At 45.1% G+C, this 22136-nt stretch overlaps 1 protein-coding gene across 1 annotated transcript in view; it reads left to right on the forward strand.

The window, feature by feature from the left end:
- The first annotated feature begins 508 nt into the window (after positions 1–508).
- LOC142585907 (uncharacterized) overlaps positions 509–22136 on the forward strand; it is a 34805-nt gene continuing 13177 nt past the window's right edge. Inside the window, exons 1-2 of the mRNA XM_075696998.1 lie at positions 509–1120; positions 14206–14320. Of these exons, the coding sequence (XP_075553113.1) occupies positions 1106–1120; positions 14206–14320 (130 nt within the window). The 5' untranslated portion in view covers positions 509–1105. The remainder of the gene's footprint in view (positions 1121–14205; positions 14321–22136) is intronic.

A 22136-nucleotide genomic window follows, 5' to 3' on the forward strand; every position in this document is an offset into this window, starting at 1 on the left:
CGTGCACAGAACAGGTGCTGTCCTATGTTCTTTCCATTCGTCGTTGTAAAAGTAGGGCTTGCACTGAATTCATGATTTTCTTTGCCTAAAGTGAGACCTTAGGTCAGATCTGACCTAAGGCGAACAAACTCAGCAGCTCAGGCCCCCCTTCCGCCCCCCCCCCCCATACGTTTTATTTGCCCTTTCGGCGACAATATTGACTGCGTGATCTGCGGAATCTCTTGCTGACTCTCACGCCTGATAAAGGGACGTAACTGAAAGCGAAGGCGGTCCGGAGAAAAGGACACCGCTTACAGGCGAGGTGGCAATGACAGGGAAAGTGCAAGGTCTCGGCTCTCTCCACTTTCGGCAGGCGCGCCGTGGACAGTGGTCAGCGGACACGCGTGCACTGTCCCTCCTACGACAAGCAGTGCCGCCGCCGATGAGAGTGAAAGGGGGAGGCTGGGAGGGGGAGGGGGGGTTGCGCGGACAAGAAGAAGGCAAGGAGCCGAGCGCCTCGTGCCGCTCTGCAGGCGGCGTGCAGCATCCATAGGAGCGGCGGCGAAGGCAGCGCGGGAGGGAAAGAAGAAAGAAGACCTAACTGGATTGGATGCTCTCGCGGGCTGCTGGTGGTGGCCCCAAAAAGAGGAACGGTGGAGAGAGGCCTCCCGTATAAATGCGCAATCGTCCTTTCGCCCAAGACTCTCACTGAAGAGAGTACATGTGCAGATAGTACAGGCGGTCCAAAGCGGACCGGCAGCAGTGACGGCAGCAGCGCGAGGAGTGACCACGACACAGCGGGTTCGAGGCGACGCAGAGGAAGACCCTGGACAACAGCGTCACCGTTCCTGGAGCAGCAGGATCGCCTCCCGGCTTTGGTTCCAAGGCTTCGCAGTGGCTCCTCCACGCCTGCGCGTCCTTCCGCGTCGGACTACGGTTGGCGGAGTGGACTAGCTGCGGTTCGGTGCAGTGACATTGGACGTCAGCTCGGTGGAAGTGACATCCCGCACTCGTTTCGCTTCATTCTCCTGACCCGAAGCGGGCAGCGCTCGAGAACGGAAGTGCGCTGCCTGAACTGCCAATAGGAAAAGCCGTCTTTGGAAAACGTTCCTGCCGACGCCTCAGGATGCACATGCTGAAGGTGAGCGATTACTTTATTTTGGTTTTTGTTTATTCAGCAATTGCCATTCCTCAACGCAATTTACGTCAAAGGCATCTGAAATTAGGCTTACCTTCGCTATGCATGCGAAAGTTTAGAAAAACGCCCACTGCAAAATCCTGGTTTCCCTCTTCTCTTCATAACGCCACAGACATCAGTCATATTCGTGATAATAATACAGTTCATCGTCTCGGATAAAGCAGATGTTTCTTGGCGCGTCAGACGTCGTACGTCATTGGAACATGTTCAAAAGTCATGAAAAGAAACTTATCGTACGAGTAGCCCAAGAGTTCTGAATTAACCGGCAATGATGACAGAAGCCGCACAATTATTACTTTGGTGCTTCCTATGCATTAATTTTAGCGTTGATGCAACACATCTACAACCGTGCAATCATGCAAATTTATCCGCCGTGGCAACTCAGTGTTTATAGCGTTGCGCTGCTGCGGACGAGGTCGCGGGTTCGATCACAGCCGCATTGCGATGAGGCGGAATGCAAAAACGCTTGTGTACCATGCATTGAGTGTACGTTAAAGAATCGCAGTCCCGAAATTAATCCGGTGTGCCCCTCTACGACATGGTGCGGCTAGTGAGTTGCAGCAACAGGCGGGTTTAGCCGGGCGATCAAGGCCGGCAGTTGTTCCGCCCGAGCGTCTCTTATAGAATCACTGTGGTGTCTCTCTTAAGAATGCGATAAGGTGACGTGAAGTTTCTTTGCAGGCTATAACTGGTCCTTCGGGAAGCACAAGGTATTGCAGGCACGTAGGCGGAAGTTCATATTGTTTCAGATTTTCCAGGAGAGCGTCCCTTTCCTCTTAGAATTTTGGGCACGACCACAGAAAGCGTTCAACGTCTCCTGTACCCGCCGTGGTTGTTCAGTGGCTATGGTGTTGGGCTGCTGAGCACAAGGTCGCGGGATCGAATCCCGGCCACGGCGGCCGCATTTCGATGGGGGCGAAATGCAAAAACACCCGTGTACTTAGATTTAGGTGCACGTTAAAGATCCCCAAATTTCCGGAGTCCTCCACTATGGCGTGCCTCATAATAAGCAAGTGGTTGTGGCACGTAAAACTTCATAAGCTAATTTTTTAACGTCTCCTGCATCGTCGCAAGTCGTACAGTTCAGAGAATTGATATGTCCCGTAATAAATAACCACACTAATGTACTAATAGATCCTGTCCTCATTCGACACAGAAATGAGGCTACCCCTCGACGAAATCTCTTGGTTACGCATGGTATATGTGGTGGAACACAAAGTGGCCCAAAGTGATTTCGAATGTCAGATTTATTAACTTGATTACTCTTTGGGTCCTTCACTTTGGGAGGATGATGAATCGCTGTGTATGCAAGAGCATCAGTTGCCAGCAATGACACTGTAGGAGGGAATCCAATGAATCCTTATTGTGAAGGCGTTGTTACCGAGTTCTTTCACGAGGGCTATAGATTTGCGCGGGAACTTGCCTCATAATCAGATCGAAGTTTTGGCACATAAAACCACATAATTTAATGATAATCTACATTTATAGCTAACACGTAAGCAGCTCATACATCGAACCTCGTGAGATAGGACCACTATACAATGTAATGTAATTGCAGAAGTTGAACTGTGTAGTGCAAGATGTGGGCAAACATACAGCGTAAGTACAGCGGTGACACTGCCAACCCTCTCGTTCCGTTCCGTTTCATTCATTAGAAAGCGATAGCGATCTAGTGAGACGCAATTGTCGGAGGCTTCGCGCACTACATTTATTTGTCGAGCTGCTACTTTTCACTAGAAGCTCGGTTGCTGCCACAACGTTCACCACTGGATTTTAGGGCTACGTGCTGCTAGAATTCAAGAGAGTTGAAGCACGGGGCACAAAACCAATCTGTCAAAGTAGAAAACCTGCTCGTAGTTTTCATGATGTGAAAAGACCTGTATATATAATGCACCGCAGCATCGGCTCTTGGAGCAGCGTGACTGCGGGAATAAAATATGAGATTGTGGGTTCAATTGCCAGCCACGGCCGCCGAACTTAGATGGGGGCCAAATGCATAAACGGTCATGTAATTATACTTAGGAGCAGGTTAAAGAACCCGAGGCGCTTAAGAATTAATTCGGAATCATCACTAAACACACTCTTGTAGCATCAGTGTTGCTTCATGATGTTTCTTTCAAACCCTAACCCCCTTTCTCCTTGCGTAGGACGTTCATTTTTGTTCACCTCTGAGCCTTTCCTTCCCCTTTTCTCTTTCTCTTAAACCGCAAGAATGAAGCACTCATTCAATAAAAAAACGAGTTCCGTCTCGGTGCTCGCTTTGGTCAGTCAGCCACGTTTCGGGTGCGCTTCACCTATGACGGGTCTATTTTCGGTTCAAGTACAGTCAATACAATGGCCATGATAAGCAGGGGAAATAACGCTCTAAATGTGCTCAAACAGTTGGCAGGCAAATGGACGTTCGATGCGCAAGAACACCGCCGGCGCCGCTGTCGTGCTGTCCGGCGCATGCGCGACTCGCACGCGGAGCGTTAGAGGGCCTCCAGAAACGTGGAGAGCATTTGGCTGCAACAACGACGAACCGAGGCACCGTCAACGCTCAGCTCAATCGTCGCCTCGATGGTAGAGCCAGAGCGTTCTGCTTTCCGCTGCCGGCGTATGAGCCTCGTGCGGAAGCCACTGCTGGTCCACTAGCGTTCCTGCTGAGCTGCCGTGTGTGTATGCACTGTTAAGAGCGGGACGGGTACTAAACGTCAAGCTAACGTTGCCTAACATTTCACTGGGCATGTCGCACCGGCGTGTGTTTAGACGACCGTCCGAAGAAACCTCCCCCCATCGGTAAACCTGCTAAACCTGCTATCGCTGTCAACGTTTCGCCATTTGTGCAAAAATGCCAAATTTCTTTCTCATTCTTGTTGATTTCTTTGTGCCTCAAATGAATGCATCCATAATTTTTTGCTACATTTGTACATAATTTTCTGAGAATTAGAAATAAGTGATCTTTAGGTATACGTTAACGGCCTTCAAGCACTATCTTTCATCCTAATGGACGTGTCAGGAATTTCATCAGTAATAAGGACTCAAGGAGGCTAGTCACGCCGATAAACTCTAATATGCACGCAACAGACCTTCTTTCCCAAAGGATACTGTGTGTGACCTTTTTTTTTTCTTCAAAATGGATTAACTGGCGTGTATGCTATATACGTTTTCGTCAAAGTTACGTTTCCATGGTATTCACATCAGTTAAGGTAATACAAAAGCAACAAAGGAAAAAGGAATGAGTCAAAGGTTCAATGCTAAGTCCCATGCGTAACGCTATTCGAGGCTTAACCTTCAACGCATGGCAGTAAATAGCGATAAAACCAGTGTAAACCCACGAACGTGAACGAAATTTCTTCAGAAAGAAGCATCGCTTTCTTCAGGCGTTCCTGATGATGAGCGATGGGTTTTGCGTCCCAAGGGTGCACTTGAGCTATGACTGAAGTCTCAATGGAGGATAGAGGGAGAGCCGGTGCGGGATTCGTTCTGAATATTTTAGAGCGCTTGCTGCTCTGGGCACCTACTTACAGTTTGAAATGATGTGCGGTGAAGGCCGTAGACATCACTCAATAGACTGGAAATAAATGAGCAGTCGCTTTTCTATGGCGATCCACAGCTACAGCGACATTCGCAGCAGCAAGAGCGCTATGTGGGCGGCGTGCGATCAGTCGTCGTTATCGTCTGTTTGTCGCCGTCGTCAGGCTGGCCACCTTAGCATTTGGTGGAGCATAAGGCTTCTCCGTACGCCCAGGCATAAGGCAGCAGGCCATATATATAGGATGTCCCACGTAACTTTAGCCAAATTTTAAAAAAAATATGCGAATGCCCCGCAGCTGGTCAGAACCAAGGCAATTCCACTTTATTAGATAATTACTTTTAATTAATTAATAAACCTCTCAAATATTATGATTAGATGAAAAGTATCAATGAGAAAATTGTAGAGCGACATGAGATACTCCTTACAGCTTTCTGTTCCTCAATACCTGCTACACAAAAGTGTTTTTCCGAGGGTGAAAGCAGCCCACAAATACATGCAAAATGCATCGAGCCGCCAGTCGAGCGCAAATAACCTCAATGCACGGTAATATTAGTTATTCCCACCCATCTTATTACGACCTCCGGCTCCTGATAACGCATCCCCGATCCCGTGGTTATCTCAACGCCGTAGCCACGGAACCGCCACGGTGGCTGTAAAGAGCTATCAAAGGTTACGCGCTACAAGATAGAAAACAAATAACAAAAACGATGCAATGTTGTCAGCAAGGCGAAACGTGTGACGCGATAGCTTGTAAAATAAAATGCGCTGTAATCTTTGCGCTGTTCAAGTAAATATTCTTCGGGGCACGCTAGGAATCTCTTTTCGAGAAGCAGGGTGAGAAACTAGGAACTTCTGCGCATCTTAACGAACACAAGGGCCTTAAAGTTATTGCTACATCTCTCAAAGCCTAGTCGCATCTCTGGAACGTTTAATCTACAGCCGTGAGCATCGTCATTAAGGACACAAGAGCGGACTCGAGGAAATAGTTCGTGAAACTGACCTTACGAGATGCGTCGAGCGAGTCGTTATAATTTGCTAAAAGCACCCTCATACAAAATTAACGATCGCACTTTTTATATGGCTTCACTTGCTTGGGAGGGTAAACAAAGCGTGGCTTTTATTAGGCTGAGTGTACGGCTCGGTAGGCGAGCCATTTAATGAGACTGTTTTTCTGAAGGAGATATACAAAAACTTCAGCAGCTGGGAACGACGGAACGGTGCCCCTGCGTTTACCCAGCAGAAATGTACTTCGCATTCACGCTCTCGGGATGCCTAGACGCTAACGAAAACTGGAACAGTTGCACTAACGCGGGTTTAAACCGCCTTGTTTCGAGATGGCAGGTTCGCTTGGACAGGAAAAGACTTCGCGTGCTAGTTTCTTATGCGCAGCTAGCTGGAAGATAGGCTTTGATTAGTATCTGGTTAGAGGGCCCATGATAAAAGTACAAGATGAAAATATCAGCAGACGTCGCTTATTACTCGAACGAGTGAGCTTATGAAAAGAAGGAAAGAATAAGAAGACAAACTGCCACTTTTGGACAGGAGAGGTCAAGCGCACGTCTGAAAAAAAAACAATATCGCGAATAGCTTGGAGTTCACGGCTAATAAAACTGATCTGTTACGCACTGACATCGGCTCAATCATGCAAACCTGACTCGCCAGCAAAAATGTATTAGTAAGTCCCTGTTCAGATGGCTTGTATGCCTTCCTTTTCGAACTGTTTAAATCTTCCAGCCATTTTAATGCTACTGGCATGGCCGCTCAGTTTGTCGACATCGGTTAGAACGCCAGCCGATGGATCCGCAAGAAACAAGTGGTAATGCAAGAATGGTTTAAAGGTGCCATCGACCCGTTCGTTATGATGGGGACGACAGAAAACATTCACGCGTTGCATCGCTGATTAACGGGTTCCACAACTGCTCGAAAGCCGTGCAGGTCTACCTCTGCATGCTTTTTTTTTTTCCTGCACTAATATCGAGCTTAAGCGAAGAGCGGTTTACAGAAAAAAATGCGCTAAGGTCCCATTATAAAAAAGCGAAAAAAAAACTTGCCAGATGCGAAGGATCGTTTTGGCCTTCTCGGTCGTACGGCGTCGGTCCCTCTTGGGAGACTAGGTCGAGAGCGTCGCTAAGTCAGGTTTCGAGCCGTCGTTTGTTTTTTATTTAAACTACGCTCGCAGCCACCTTAGCTGTATCCGCATCGTTAGAGGATCACTTTCTCCCAAAATGCTTTCGAAAGACACTGTTCCCGGGGCGCGAGTGACAAAAATCGAAGAAAACTCTGCAGAGGGCCAGACGGAGGTTTCTCCGCGGACAAATGCGCTCATGCGTTGCCTAAATATAGACTCCGTGTCAGGGAACTTTTAGAAGAAAGAAAAGAAGTAAAAAAAAAAGCAGTTACAAAGCGGGTCTCCAGGAAGGCGATCACACACGGGGTAGCGTTATTCCAACTTTGCCAACGCGAGACAAGCGCTGTCATTGCAGAGACGCCGGCACGCGTGAACGCGAATTTCGCGCCGGAGCGGATGAAGTTAGGCGCGATAACACGACCTCCTTTGTCTTCGCGACTCGTCTCCATCACAGTCAGCCCTTGTTTTAAACTGTAGCCGGCGTTTCAGCCGGCGATATCCGTGGAACCATGTAATTGCGTATACGTTTAGTACGTCCCCAGTTGTTACATTTTTTTTCTTGCTTTCCCTCGCTTCGTCCTGTGTTTGACATTGTGTATACAAAGGAGACGCGGAGCACCTCACTTTGAATTTCGTGAATATTTCGCCGCCTCTCAGTTGCTGGCTTTCCGTTTATAAGCAGTGTAATCGACGCCGATGTGCTGCTTTCCTTGTTTGGAACAAAAGAGGTCTCTGTTTCTCAGGCCGGCTAGATTGTTCTTGAGGCGCATAATATCTTAATTCGTCCTTTAATTGCGCTTTCAATTGAGAACGCTGTTTAAAGGCTACTTAGAAGAAACTGGAGAAGAGAACCTGCAAAGAAGCGAGCACAATTCATGCCATGCAGTAAACGCATTGAAGGGAATTTCGAGCTTGGTGCGCGAAAGTCGCCGAAAGCAGCTACTTTCGAAAAAAGGCAGCTAGGAATGTTATTCTAACGTGCGAAGTGGAGCACTAAATTTTCGAGAGCCTGCGTTCGCCTGCCATGTTTGCTTTCTTTCACGAAGAAAGAAGGAATGGGCAGAGAAGTCCAGTACTGGAGAATCGAGAATTCATTATAGCAACTTTGTATCTAGCCCTTCGTCTTGTCCTATGATTGCTGTGGCAAGCTACCAGCTTCAGCACAATTTCTTTTTCTTTTTGGTATGAACCGTTCAAGGATGCAGGAAAAAAAAAGAAAGAAAGAAAGCGGAAGCTCGCATATTAGTAATTCGCGTTTTCTTTAATAACATCGTTTCATTTATGCAAGCTGTTTCATGTGAACTTTATGAAGTATCGCTTGGTTTTCTTCTGTTTTTATTGTTTTCGTTACGTCTGCATCAAGACGAACAAAACCGTAAGATGAGATAGCGTGTACCGTACCTTAGAAGGTGTTGTTTGAACGCACAAATCCATTAAGCCGCTATGATGACTAAACCAAAGGAGTAACCCCTAAAAGTTCAAATGAACAGTTGATGCAATATGATAGGTAATAACAAAATTTTACACCGAAACGATAAAGAGAGGAAAAGGAAAACGAAGTGAATTTGATAGCTGCTTTTCTGCCAGAGCACAATGCTTATTGGTGTAACACGCATTATTCTATTTTGTTCATGATCTCTTACTTTCCTATGTTCATTTATATTTTTGGTTGTAACACGACGAGGTTCTTGACCTATCCTCCACTGTATGTGTGCGATTGTTGAAGGAATCATCATCAGCATACGTAACCAATGAAAGATTTCATTGGGCTAGTTCCTGAAACATATATATATATATATATATATATATATATATATATATATATATATATATATATATATATATATATATATATATCATATCATGTGAAGCCAACCAACACTTACACGAAGGAGAACATAGGGGAAAGGGAAATTACTTGTGCTTAATAAATGAAACAAAGAAACGATAAATTAATGCAAATCAAAGTGGATGAAAGAACAACTTGCCGCAGGTGGGAACCAAACCCACAACCTTCGCATTTCGCGTGCGATGCTCTTCCAATTGAGCAACCGCGCCACCGTTTCCCCATCCACTTTCTTGGGTATTTATGTGTCCTAGTAGAACCCTCAGAGTGTTAGCCAGCGCCACCACTTACAGGCCTTGGCGGCGGACGTGGAACGTCCTTTTTGCCGTAGGCGTCACAAGAACGTGATCTCTTTGGGTGAAGGCAACTGGCCAATAAACCCACACATGCTACCTGAAGGCATCAATGTTGCCTGATTCGAGACCCTCGTTATGTAATAAACGAGAAGGAAGGGAGTTAACCGAGGGGCCTGATTTTTATTAGTCATATCATAAGAAGCCAAGAAACCTGACACCAAGGAGAACATAGGGGAAATTACTTGTGCTTAATAAATGAAATAAAGAAACGATGAATTAATGGAAATTAAAGTGGATGAAAGAACAACTTGTCGCAGGTGGGAACCGAGCCCACAACCTTCGCATTCGCCAAACTCACAACCCACAACTGTCGCCAAAATCTAGTTAATTTTCTTTCTATAAAGAGTGCTGCTGTGGTTTCAGTTTTCAGGGCTTCAAGGAAAGCGCATGAGATCTGAAAAGAAGAATGGAATAGAATGCAGATACCAATTACGAGGCACCTGTGCATATACTACCGTGGCTTAAAACTTCCAACGCATGATCGATGCTGCACGTCAACGCAATGTCTGAATAGGCAGAAGGATGATGGATTGAAGACAACGGTTGTGGGGAGCTTCCACTTTTAATAACATCAATTCTCAACTGAAGCGCTGGATCAAACGGAGCCGTGGCATATAACGATAAATAACGCATGACTATTCTTCGAAAATCTGAGAGGGTTTTTGCTGTTGACAGGTTGCGTAATGGGCGAGGAGGTTGTGGCGATAAATGATGTTGCATTCGAGACGACAGTCATGGCTATCAGCTCTAAACCACTATTTTCGCTTGCGTTATATTCATACGTTCAGTCTGCGTGCAAAAATTGCTCATTCAAAAGCATTAAGCTGACACAAACGTCACAATAAGGCAATTTCGTAGTCACGTGATACTTTTTAAGGCATAGCGCGTTTTTTCGGCGTCCCCAATTCCGTCTGAAAGTAAAACCGCAATGGCAATATTATTGAAATAAAATTAAGTGGATGTTACTCATTATGTTTTGAGACCTTCACGACCGAAGGCTTGCGTTTATATGTAGATGCACTAAATCTTGGTTAAATAATGTTTTTTTTTTCATGACTTAATCTCGTGGTAAAAGCATACATCGAATTGCTCAGGATGACAGTGAAAACTAATGAGTTGGCTGCGGTCAGGTAGCGCACAACCTGGTTTAAATTGAGGCTTGGTACAAGTTATCTCAAAGGCCACGTATATTGTATGCTTTAGATATTATTTAACTTCAAGATGGGCGTGCATATCGGCAAGGTCAAAAATTCTTCAGCAGACGAAGTCTCCTCTTTACAATGTAGCTTAAATAAATTAAATCAGAGATGGGGCCACGCTAAACGATATCGCAGACGAAGCAGAAAGTTAGTGACTACGCCAGAGCTCTCTATGAGGCAATACCTAATAATATGCAAATGCCACGTAGCTGGAGAGAACCAAAGCAATGGTGTTTGCCTTCGCTTGGAGCTACTGAGATTATTTTTTTTCATTCCGTCTAATAAGATAAATAGTCGTAATTATTCAATCAACTTCTCAAATATTATATTTAGATGAAAAGTGTCATGAGAAAATTGTACAGCAACATCAAAAAGCCCCGATACAGCTTTCTGTTGCTCAATACGTGCTACATAAAAGGTTTTTTTTCCGACCGTGAAAGCAGCCCACAAATACACGCAAGGTTGCCATGCACTTGAGGCACTTTGCGTGTATTCGCGGGCTTCTTTCAAGCTCGCAAAAACACTTTCATATACCACGTATTGACCAACAGAAAGCCGTATCGAAGCGCGCGCGCACGAAACGCCAATAGTTGGCCGGACGCAAAAGTTGAGATGGGGATTGCTGACTTGCTCGCGCAGAAGGCGGTAGTGTGCTACTCAGCGCCGCCCTATGCCAGCTCCTGAAACTGTGTCGCCAATATCAGCCACCACGAAGTCAAACCACAAGCCGGAGTCGTATCTCCGGCAAGAGCCACATAAACAAAAAATGCGCTCTCGTGGACACGCGAGAACACGCGAGAATGTCCCGCAGAACCTGCAGAGGCCGCAGCGGACGCTACGCAGCTTTTGAAAAGCTGCGGGCGCACGCGAGAGACCGTGCGTGCTCCTGCGTACTGGGCATGCGCACTGTCGCCTCTGCGCGGGTTTTCTGCGTACGCAGAGCTGCTGTGGATGGACGCCCGAATAAAAATGTCTAATAATGTAACAGCAATAACGCATAACAGGAACAAAAACATGAAAAAAAAGAGAAAAAGATATAACCTGCAACACATTTAAAAAGTACTAGATGATGCAAGCGCTAAAGAGAATGTAACATAACTATTTATAGCAATGCATACCTTCTAGAGAATGCAGCAAGTACAAAGATAATAGCACAATAAAAAAGTGTTTTGAATCAACAACTTATTTAGGGGACATTACCAGAGAGCAGACACATTTAACATTTTCCTTTAAACTGAGTTTAGAACTACATTGCTCGATAAGTTCGTGGATATAACTATTGTTGTGGAAAGGGTTAGGAATTTGGTATATAAATCGCTCGTGTCTAAGATCATAGGGAGCGTTAGTAGGCTAGCAATGAGTTACATAACTGCCAGGGTCATTTCTAAGTTCCATACGAATATATAAGGCTAATTTCAGGTTGTAAAGTTGGTTACCAATAAGCAATTTAAGCTTGTTAAAAATGGCCCAGTATGTTCATTTCATTGTAGATATTCTATGCAGCGAACAGCTTTCTTTTGTAGAATTAGTAAACTTTCAAGGTTCGTTCTCGAAGTCGTACCCCAGATTATGAGATAGTACAATACAGATGAGAATGAACTAGTCAGTAGTATAATTGGAGGCTCAGCCGGTTTCGTACCAGAGACCGGAGTTTGTATATGACAATAGTTGACCTGGACATGCTGACAGGTATTTTGTTCATTTGCGGTGTCCGACTGAGATTTTCATGGAAAAGTACACACAAGAATGTTAACAAAGGGACACGTTCGATGTCATTATTTTTAAATAGAACAGAAATGGTGTAATCTTCGTGCTTATTTCTGCTCTTGAATTAAATATGCTTAATTTTACTAAAGTTTAATTGTAGCTGGTTAGAGTCAAGCATGTACCAAAATAGATCAAGCACTCCTTTTCTGCTTTTTCTAAATATCTTAAATGGCTGCGAAAGAAAAACAAACAAGAAAAACACAAAACTACAGAGGATGTTCTGCACCACTTTCCGCCCAAGGCCTCGCAACTCATATGGATCGAACTTGTCTTTACCTTCACCGAGATAGTAATGCACACACACATATCCAATATTGGACTTCGCATAACTGAAAATCGCAGTCATACTACACAGTATTCTTCTGCAGATAAGTTATTGATACACGCCATGCTAACCTGGACATACATAGGTTAAAACGGGCAAGCATAACAGATCAAACACAGCTCAATGTTTTTAGTCTAGTTGATGTACAAGATTTTGACGATGCTGACAAGTTATACTAAGATTATGCGCCATCAGAGCCTCAATTCAGATGTAATGGGGAAAACAAAACGACATTTGACATTTTAACAAGCGTACTCAGGGCCGCAATAAAATATATGCGTAACATTTCACTGAAGGAATGCGCATGCTTAAAAGACACAGGGTAAACGGAGAAACGGAATCGGTGGACCTTCGCCGGAAGTGCGCCCGCCAAGACTGAGCCACACATTGTGCGCTGCCCGTTGGCCAGCAGTAGCGCGGTTGTTGGAGTCATCGCTTAGGTGTAGCTGCAATGGCGCTCACGCAACGTCATAACTAAGTTAGCGGCTATTGTAAAAATAGACAGGCAGCATATTCACTGTGGGACGTACTGCCAGACGCACCCTTTGCGACTCCGTGGAGCTAACAACTGCAAGGCCACGCCGATACAGGCGAGCGTTCGGGAAGGTATAAGAACTCGAGAGTGCGTGCAAGATTTAATTTAGCTTCACTGATTACCACACATATTCCATTTACCGCGCTGAGTTATTCATCAGCGAAAAACACGCGGAGGTTGCATTATGACCCAGGGTGTGACAAAATATTCTGCGAGTGGAGCGATTCTGCAGGCTTTCATTGCTGTTGAGGACCTTTCATCTCTCCAGCTATTATCTTTGCGTACATTCATGGGAACGGCCTTTATGGTCAGTACAAGCTCAGAAACATAGTGTACGGCTTTCTCGCCTTTCAAGGTTACACGGAAAGCAAGACTTTATTCCCGAGTCAGCGCTTTGTGAATTACGACAGCTCTAAAAATCACATTTCCTTAATGAGAGATACAGCACCGCTGTAGCAAGCCCTAGCTGCATTTTATGAAGGGCGTTTTTAGAATAATCGCTTGACAGTGACGTGGCATTCTAGATTAACGAAGTTATCCCAACTTCGAAATTCTTACTGAAGGCAAGATAAAATTACTTTGACGTCGACGTTGTGTGATGGCAGCTGGATAAAAGTACTTCGCGCTAAAATTTCATAAAATGTTGGTTGGCATGGTCCGACAGCTTCATCTTATTTCACGAAACTTGACCCGAAGTTTTCTTTCCAGACTATGACGCTAATGAAACTGCGCTAAAAAAAGAATGATGGATTGCGTCTTACATCATCGGGAAGCCAATAACAGGCATAAGTGTAATCTTCCTCTACAAGTACGTTTTTCTTTTGTAAGTGCAGAGGTGTAAGAAAGTTTTGATGTCATAATAAAGAATTGACAGTAAATATTCATAAGAAAAGAAAACAACAAAGAGACCACTGTGGAGCGTGAGACGCGCACTGCAGTTTCCGGTTCACAAGTAACTGCTGCAGATTCGCACCGTCTATCGGAAGTGTGGTGCAAGCGATGTCAGAGAACGAAACAAAACGAAAGAAAACAAAAACAGACAGAAAAACGTCAGGATATCCGGGAAGCAGTATTTTAGCCATTCGACGTGCCCTATCGATGCATTTCCGAAACGGCCTTCTTTTCCTGTTGTGATTTACGTGGCCCACTATAAATACATCCTGCTGTGCAGCACGCTTTTCAAATCTGGTGCACTCCAGGAAGGGAAGTGGTAAGAAGTCGGAATCGGCAGGTGCCCTATTGAATGAAAAAGTCCAATAAGAAAAATGGGGTGGGGGGATAATCAGTGTGAGCTTCCTCGACCGGTTTTTCGTGTGGAGCAGCTTTCTTATTTGCGTATTCTTCCTCTCATTCAGGTTCTGACCCTGCTGGCTTGTGCAGCGCTAGCTGTGGCCGGCTCGAGAAGTGCGAGTCGAGGCTACTCCACGCCAACTGCCGGCTACGGCGATTCGTCGTACGGTTCGTACAAAGGTAAATGCGCAGCAAATTAGAATTGGGAGAAGGGGGGTGGGGGTGGTGAGACTGCATGTCAAAGGAGGACGAAGCTCGCTATTTAGGAACTTGCGCCCTCTGGCGTGGCTTCTTTCAAAATGCTACTTTCATGAGTGAGTCAACTGATCTTCGGAGCGAGACTGCAACGAGTTCTGCTTCGATAATGAACCGAATCCTGCCAAACGAGGAAGAGCGACTTGGAGATCGAGGATACAAATTGCTTGAGGGGAACAAAGTTCAACACGGGTGTGCCCGTGCGCATCGCGTATATTGTTTTTCACGTTGTGCTTAAATTTTTTTTTCGCTATGCACAATTAGTCTTCGTGCGTTCAACTTTTGAAATCTCGGGAAAGTTCATGTTGCGCACGTATTTTTCCTACGATGTTCGAGTACATCTACTAACCTGTAACTACACCCTATTATCCAATATTTTTAGACAGCATCTTTTGCCATGTCGTTTAGTAGCCGTCATCATCTCAGTGTCCAGACAAAACAAGGTCTGTTCCATCATGAACCTCAGTGATTCATAGTGCCAAGTAAGTCGCCGCGACATTTAGTTTGCGGTTGTGCGGCTCCAGCTCGAGCGACGCGGTGCTCTGGTATTTGTTTTTTATTTAGACATACTATGCCCTCAGAGGGGCCATAACATGAGATTTAATTGCCTGTAAATGTCCACTGGATACATAAAAGTGTCAAATATACCACTAATCAGATATCAAATCAAGGGGAAAGAAAAGAAACAACACGCATTTTCTTTAGGAAAGTTTTTTATATTTACGGCATCGAAGATTTACCAAAAGAGGGCTGAATCGTCGTTTATTATCGATAAGGACCCTTCCAGCGGTAACAAACTGGTAATACCGTTTATAGCGTTTTAGAGAGAGAGAGAGAGAGAGAGAAGGCTAGTACGAGACCACTGCTTCACCTGGTTTGATACCATACACTGATGTAGGGGGAAGTGGGAAGAAAATAAATATAGAAATAGAGTATAAGGAAAGAAATTAATAAGAAGTGACGTGGTCACAGAACACAACAGCGTTCACGGTGCAATTAAAGGCACTCACCGAGCTCAGCCGTCGTCAACACTAAAAACCTACCTGAGCATTGCTGCACTTTTTTTTATACTTTCAAATGTCTATCGTTCGTAGGAAGGAGCTATTTTTGAGCAGATCACACCATGAGAATAAAAAAGTAAAATAATTTGACGCAAAGTGAATTTTCGATGATGACGCAGGAGCAAACGTCATTAAACTGTTGGACGAGCGCCAACGTAATAAACAATTTCGTTAGCGTGTGGGAACCTGGCGTTAAGTTTAATTAATGGACTGCTCAAGTATATAAGATTTCGCAGTTGTAACATCGAAAAATAAAGCGGGCAGCTTTCCTTCTTACATATTCACTTTGAATAACATGATTCTGTTTATACGGGCGCCATACTGTGGAGCCGCATACGAGTATTGGGTAAATATGATTAATGCATCGGCCGTCTGGCGTATTCAGGAGTGCTGGAGAATTTATTCCAGATATATTCATGGTTCTGCAAAGCTTTTTCACTGCTGTAGGTCTCATGTAATACCCAGGCATGTTATTCTGGAAACATTAGCGGAATATTCTAATTATATGCCACAACACTCTTTAGGCCCTCCTATACAAAGACAATCATTCGTAGATATGCGGATTACATGTCACGGATGAGCGCCAGTGTTCGCGCTCAGTAGGCTAATTTTACGATAAAAATACAGACAAATATGTTCTGGTTTCATTTAAATTGAAATGTAGTACTTGTAGGCGAATCGCAGTTATCCAAAGTAATAAAAAATTCTACACTAAATTTTTTCTCGCGCTCTTCCCGTGAGGGATAGGAGCGTCATGACGAATGTTTGGGCACATGAATGTCTCACTTCCTGATGGTTTGAGACGCGGCTAACTGGCACATCTTGTCGTGATGAGTTCCACGTGGCTTTAAGTACTACGGTATGTGGACGTTTCCATGGTTTGCGGCCACTGGGGCAGCCCTTCCGCAGGGTACAGGAAGCCTTTCTCAATGTCAACCTGCGCCTGGAAAGATGGACTGATGCCGCCGAAAGAGAATGACTTCGAAGTTTATTAAGGAGGAGGAGACAAAGGAGAGGAAAGACAGGGAGGTTAGCCAGTGTAAGTACCGGCTGGCTACCCTGTGCTGGGGAAAGGGGTAAAGGGAATAAAAGGAGAAAGAAGAAGAGGGAAAAAGTGGGAAAAAAGAGAAAATTCACACAGTAACGCGAAACTACGCGCTACAACGTTCAAAGGCGGTCGCACAATTCGCAGTTCCTTAAAAACTTCAACAAAGCCCTTAAGGCCTTGAGTGCCGAAGCCCGTCTGGACCAATGTCCTAGAGCTTTTTCCTCTGTAAAGGGGCGATTGTCCAGTTTTGCGAGAGCGGTCACGAGCACTTTTCTTCGCACTGCGTAACGGGGACAGTCACATAGGAGGTGTTGAATCGTCTCCTCGCAGCCGCAGGTGTCACAAGTAGGGCTGTCGGCCACGCCAATGCGGAATGAATAGGAGTTCGTGAATGCCACGCCGAGCCACAGGCGGCACAGAAGTGTTGCTTCCGCTCGTGGCAACGCTGGTGGTAGGCGGAGTTGCAGACGTGGATCCAATTTGTGGAGACGTGCGTTCGTGAAATCACTGTGCAGTGTACCCGCGACGCCCCCCTCCTCCACCCCCCCCCCCAAAAAAAAAAAAAAAGAAGAAGGAACTTGTAGGGACGTGCGTGCACAGCGTGAAAAATGCTTCGTTGAAACTTGCCACACCACAATAACGAAATGTATGCGACGGGGCCAGCTTCACTTGTTGCTTGGATTTTACTTTTCAAGCGCTCGGCTTCGTCACCAAAACCACAATAGGATTGGCCCAACGTAGCGCACGTGGGAGCGGCTCATAAGCGGATTCTATTCATCGTAATTAAGCGCACACAATGGCCCAAACACATCTCTACAAAATAATAAACATAGCTACATTAGTAATAGGAACCTTTAGGTGAGTGCCGCGTATACCCTCCGTTCCGCTCAGAATTCGCTCGATAAGGCACCGCCGGGGACTGCGTAGATTTCACATCTGATAAGCACGTCTTGCCGGGACGCGAGCTACGCGCTATCGGCGCGGCTGCAAAACGGCCGAGAAGTGACGTAGACGCGCCCTCGCGCTCCGCTCAATCGGCTTTCTCAGCTGAGCGAGCGGAAAGATCCGCGTTCCGCTGCTAGCATGAGCTTGTTGCGCAAGCGCACTAGCGTTCCCGCAAGGCGGTTGTGTGGGAATCGCTAGCACAGGCCTGTCTGAGCGGAGCGCGGACGGTAAGTGCTCAGCTAAAACGCTCTATTGAAGCGTTCGCTTTCACTCGAGAAAATATTTGACACACCCACCGAAACTAGGTGTCATGCCAACGAGATATTAAAATAAAATAAAACCTTTAGCACTTCTACAGCCAGCACATTCATTGAGAGAGAGGGTAATTTCACGTGAAACGCCACTCTTGCCGTCACGCCGACTTGTGCGCGAGGAGAGCAGTATGCGATGAGCGGTAAGATTACGTGTGCTTGAGGAACGACCATGGCGGTAATGGAAACCGAGGAACGAATTGCCAGCTTTACGTTAGAAAGCCTTTGGACTATACTTGGTCTGATGATGGTACCGTGAAGCGTCGTCTTCTTCCGTGAACATTCGCAGTTTCTTGAACGTAGCTTTGCCGCAGAGCCTAGTGCTACGAAGCCGACATTATACTAAAGCCGTCGGTGGAATAGAACCGTATAGGACGCGCTTGACCACATCGACGTCTGGAATGTCGTGGAGCTACTACATTCTTACTCTGATGCTCGTTCAGGAACACAGTTTTCTTTGAGACACATTATGATTTTCTCAGCCGTAGCATTTACACGCTGCCAGCGGTAAGTAAACTCCAGATACAAGCTAGCAAGGGCAGACGGTTCGAAATGGTAAGCGCGTTTGGTGAAATGTTTTATAATTATGATCACACCTTAGCGATGTCTTAATCACCAAATGCGCCATTTCCGACGCCGAAGCTACGGAGTCCGCCATAGTAGGGGCTCGTCAGAAATGAAAGCACAAGGGTCTTCTTTGGATTTCATTATGGCCTCGCCACAGTAGAGCTTTGTTATATGGTGAAGCACACACACTGGTATTTCTTACGGAAGTGTAAACAACCTGTTATTATTTAGTGTACAATGATGTCGTTTTCAGGGCACTAAAGGGACAGGGGGACACCGAAGCTGGAACTTAGGCTGGCTAGTGGGTTGGGGGATTCGCCGAGCCCTCCACCTGCCATGAGGTGTAAAAGCGGACAGCCCAACTCGTTCGCGAACACCCCGTGGCACGTTCCGGCCTCGGTGGCCCCAACCCGCGCAACAGCACGGGTTACAGTTTTGATCCCTCCGCTGCCCCTCGGGATACCCAGGAGATCCTGCGCCGTCTGCTTTATTACGATCTCCGGCGCTTTCTTGAAACCTCCTTTTGCAGCTTTATTTTAGTTTTAGAACGCCGAATAACCTCACCCCCACAGCTACTTTCGTTGCGGTGAAGCTTGCCAAAGGGCGCATCCGCCATTATGGAACACATATAAGACCGTTGCATAAAGAACTTGGTTGAAATGAAGATCAGACAGAGAAATTGGGCAGTGGTTGTTAACCAGATTAGCACACATTATAAAAGATATACACCGGATTGCAGTTACTTCATGAAAATGTTGTAATTGATTGCAGTGACGCGTGAACTATTACTGCGCCGTCCTAGTAACTGAGTGAATAATACAATAAGTCCATTATATTTATGTTACTTTCCGCCCAAACGTTAATAACGTTGCAAAAAGAGGCTAACTCGAACGAGCTTGCCTGATGCTTGCGGTGCGTTGACTTCAGCCTTCACATGTTTATCTTCACTAACAATTGCATTTCAAAATTTTCTTTGGTCACCTTCCCTCATTTTCGTTTTTTTTTCTTTTTTTTATTCGCCTTCGTCTTCCTTTCTTTTGTTTTGTAGATACACCAGCACCTAGACTTAATACTCTCTAAATGTGTGGGCTGAAGGGAAGAACGGGGTTGTACGAACACCTTCTGCACAATACCCTAGTTATTCAGTGCCACGATGCTCCCACATGGGTCCTCTATGGAGCGGAGTGCTTCATTGTTGCTGGTGTTTCGTGCAGCGCCAATTAAATGTTAACAACAAAAAAATAATACCCCCCCCCCCCCCAATGCGTATAGTATGTTAAAGAAAATTCAAATTCTTTATTTTTGCAAGGATGTTGTAATGGTTTCCAAGGCTAAAATCTGCGGTCAGCAGCTTGACAGAGGCCCAGAAACCGGATACAAGGCAGGGCTTTACTTCATGCACACGAGGTGCTCGACCTTGATGTTCATGCGAAACCATGAACAGATGCATATAAGTAGGTAACGGAGCATTAAAAATAACCGATCATCAGAAATAGGAATAGTGTAATATGTCGGACGAAATGCTAAAAAGAAGCGGTAACATGGAATTAAAGCGAACGTGTTACAGTACTGAGGTATGGGATACTAAATATCTAAGTAAGCGTGTTCTAAAAACATATTAGCAGAAGGGGTAACACAGAGAATACAGCAAACGTATCAGCAGGTAACAGAGCATTAAAACGACAGATCAAGAGAAACACATCAGATAAGCGTTAAACATTAGACAATTCAACGTGAAATTATTTGCTGTATAAAACACTAAAACGTGAAGCACAAATAATAGCAGGATAAGTTTGTCCATGTCCCAAGAACATAACTGAATAAGAACATAAATGAACGTACGCCAAAGTAATTTATTACGAAAACAGTTGATATAGTAATGTTAATGTTGGCTTCGCTATATCTTCGTATCTATTAAGGATTAATGGAAGGTTATGGTTCGAGGGCTGCAGTTTATAAAGAGTACGCAAATGTCGTATCAACCTTAAGTTAATGGCCTGTGAGCGAATATCATTATACCGGTGAAGCAGTACAATTAAGGCAATGAAATGCTTAAAAGTGGGGGAAGGTACACAAAGCGAGCGCAGAACACAAATTTCATACATATGTTGTATTTTCATGACGTTGTACGACAAGAAATAACGTTCTGTCGGAGTTAAATAATCACTATTTGTGATATTACGGATAACTTTATTTTGTAATAAATAAATAACAATACTTCTTTGTGTAGTAGTCAACCATACCAAACTACAATAATGAATATGTGAAGCAGATAGCACGGAATAAATTTGTAATTTTGCTTGCACTGGAAGAATGGCACGGAAGCGTGACAGAGCTCCTGTACACATCGAAAACATATTACACAAATGTCAATGTGGGAACCCAAAGTGAGATGCGAGCCAAATGTGACGCCAAGAATTACATATTATTGGCCTTACGCCTTATATTCTAGGCGTCACCCTTTCCTTGTAGCGTTAATACGTATTCCTTAGCATTCAACGAACTCACCCAGCCACAAATTTTACTGAACTACATAATGCGTTGATGCCATATCCTATCTTCAACGCCTGAAGCGACTATCGCTATCGCGCCAGGGCAGCGCTTGCTCAAATTTGCCCAGATTGTCGGCCAACCTCTGGTGGAGCATTAAGATAAGGACGCAAATACGAACGCCCAGCTTTTCCTGTCCGAACATGGGCACTCACGCGGATGCTGCATGACACGACCGCGGACATCCCATTGCAGTTCTCGCGAAATTCCAGTGCTCAGAGCGGCGTCACCTCTCACAGCTTGTCCGTTAATAATCTAACTCGTTGCATGTGCTTAATTGTTGAAAAGCGTAGTTCAAATACGGTAACCATTATCGGGTCAGTAATAAATTATTTACCAAACTACTAGAAATGTAATTGATTACAAGTAATTCATTAGACCCACTCAGTTACGCACAAGTCTGGCGTTAACACAAGTGTATCATTTACGAAGCAAGCGAGTCAGACATCCAGGGAAACGGTAAATTTGGAACAAAGGAGGAGGAATTTCGCAGCCTAGGGGAAGTTGACACGTATTATGCTCAGAGCGCTGTTCAGAATCGAACATACGTATTGCGAAAGATAATGGTTGATTGGTCTACCGCTGTTGTTTTAGAAGCAGCACCTTCCTCTATACATGTGCGTGTATGTTCCTTTGTTTGTACATATGTCTTCAACTTCAAGTTCACTTTATCGAGCATTCTCTCTCCTCGTACAGCTGAAATATAAAATAATAAGGAAATGCTAAGAACAAAAAGCTGCTAGCAAGAGCTTGACAATACGCTTGCCCCATAGAACTAGGCAATGCATGAAGCAACCGTAAGACGTATCGCGCAAAAATTGAACTCAGTCGCACGGTAGTTTACAGAAGGAACATAGCAGGGGCGCGATCGGAGATATTTTGTTCGATACGCGTTCTGTTCAGTTGCTGCAACGTCACAAAGTTGCAGTATGCAAAATTTGTGACAGCGGGGCGGAGAGAGCAGCCAATCAGGAAGCGGTGACCTCCCCGGAAGTTTACCTCCGTCGTTTGTCGTCTGCTTGTAAACAGTATACTACAAAGCCAAATGTTTCTCGTCTTCCAATTGAATGAAATATTTATCTAAAAAAATGTGTTTTTTCTTCTCAAGCCCAAACACGTTTTCAAATAGTAGTACGTGTGACTACTGCAATTTATAACTATTAGGTTCTTTGCGTCGTCCCTAGGTGGTGTCGCGCACAGAGAAAAGGAAAAAGAAAAAAAGAAACGACGGGAAGAGTGGCGCACTTTTCAAGAGGCAG

The sequence above is a fragment of the Dermacentor variabilis genome, chromosome 6 (assembly GCF_050947875.1).
Source record: "Dermacentor variabilis isolate Ectoservices chromosome 6, ASM5094787v1, whole genome shotgun sequence".
In the NCBI taxonomy this organism is placed as follows: domain Eukaryota; kingdom Metazoa; phylum Arthropoda; class Arachnida; order Ixodida; family Ixodidae; genus Dermacentor; species Dermacentor variabilis.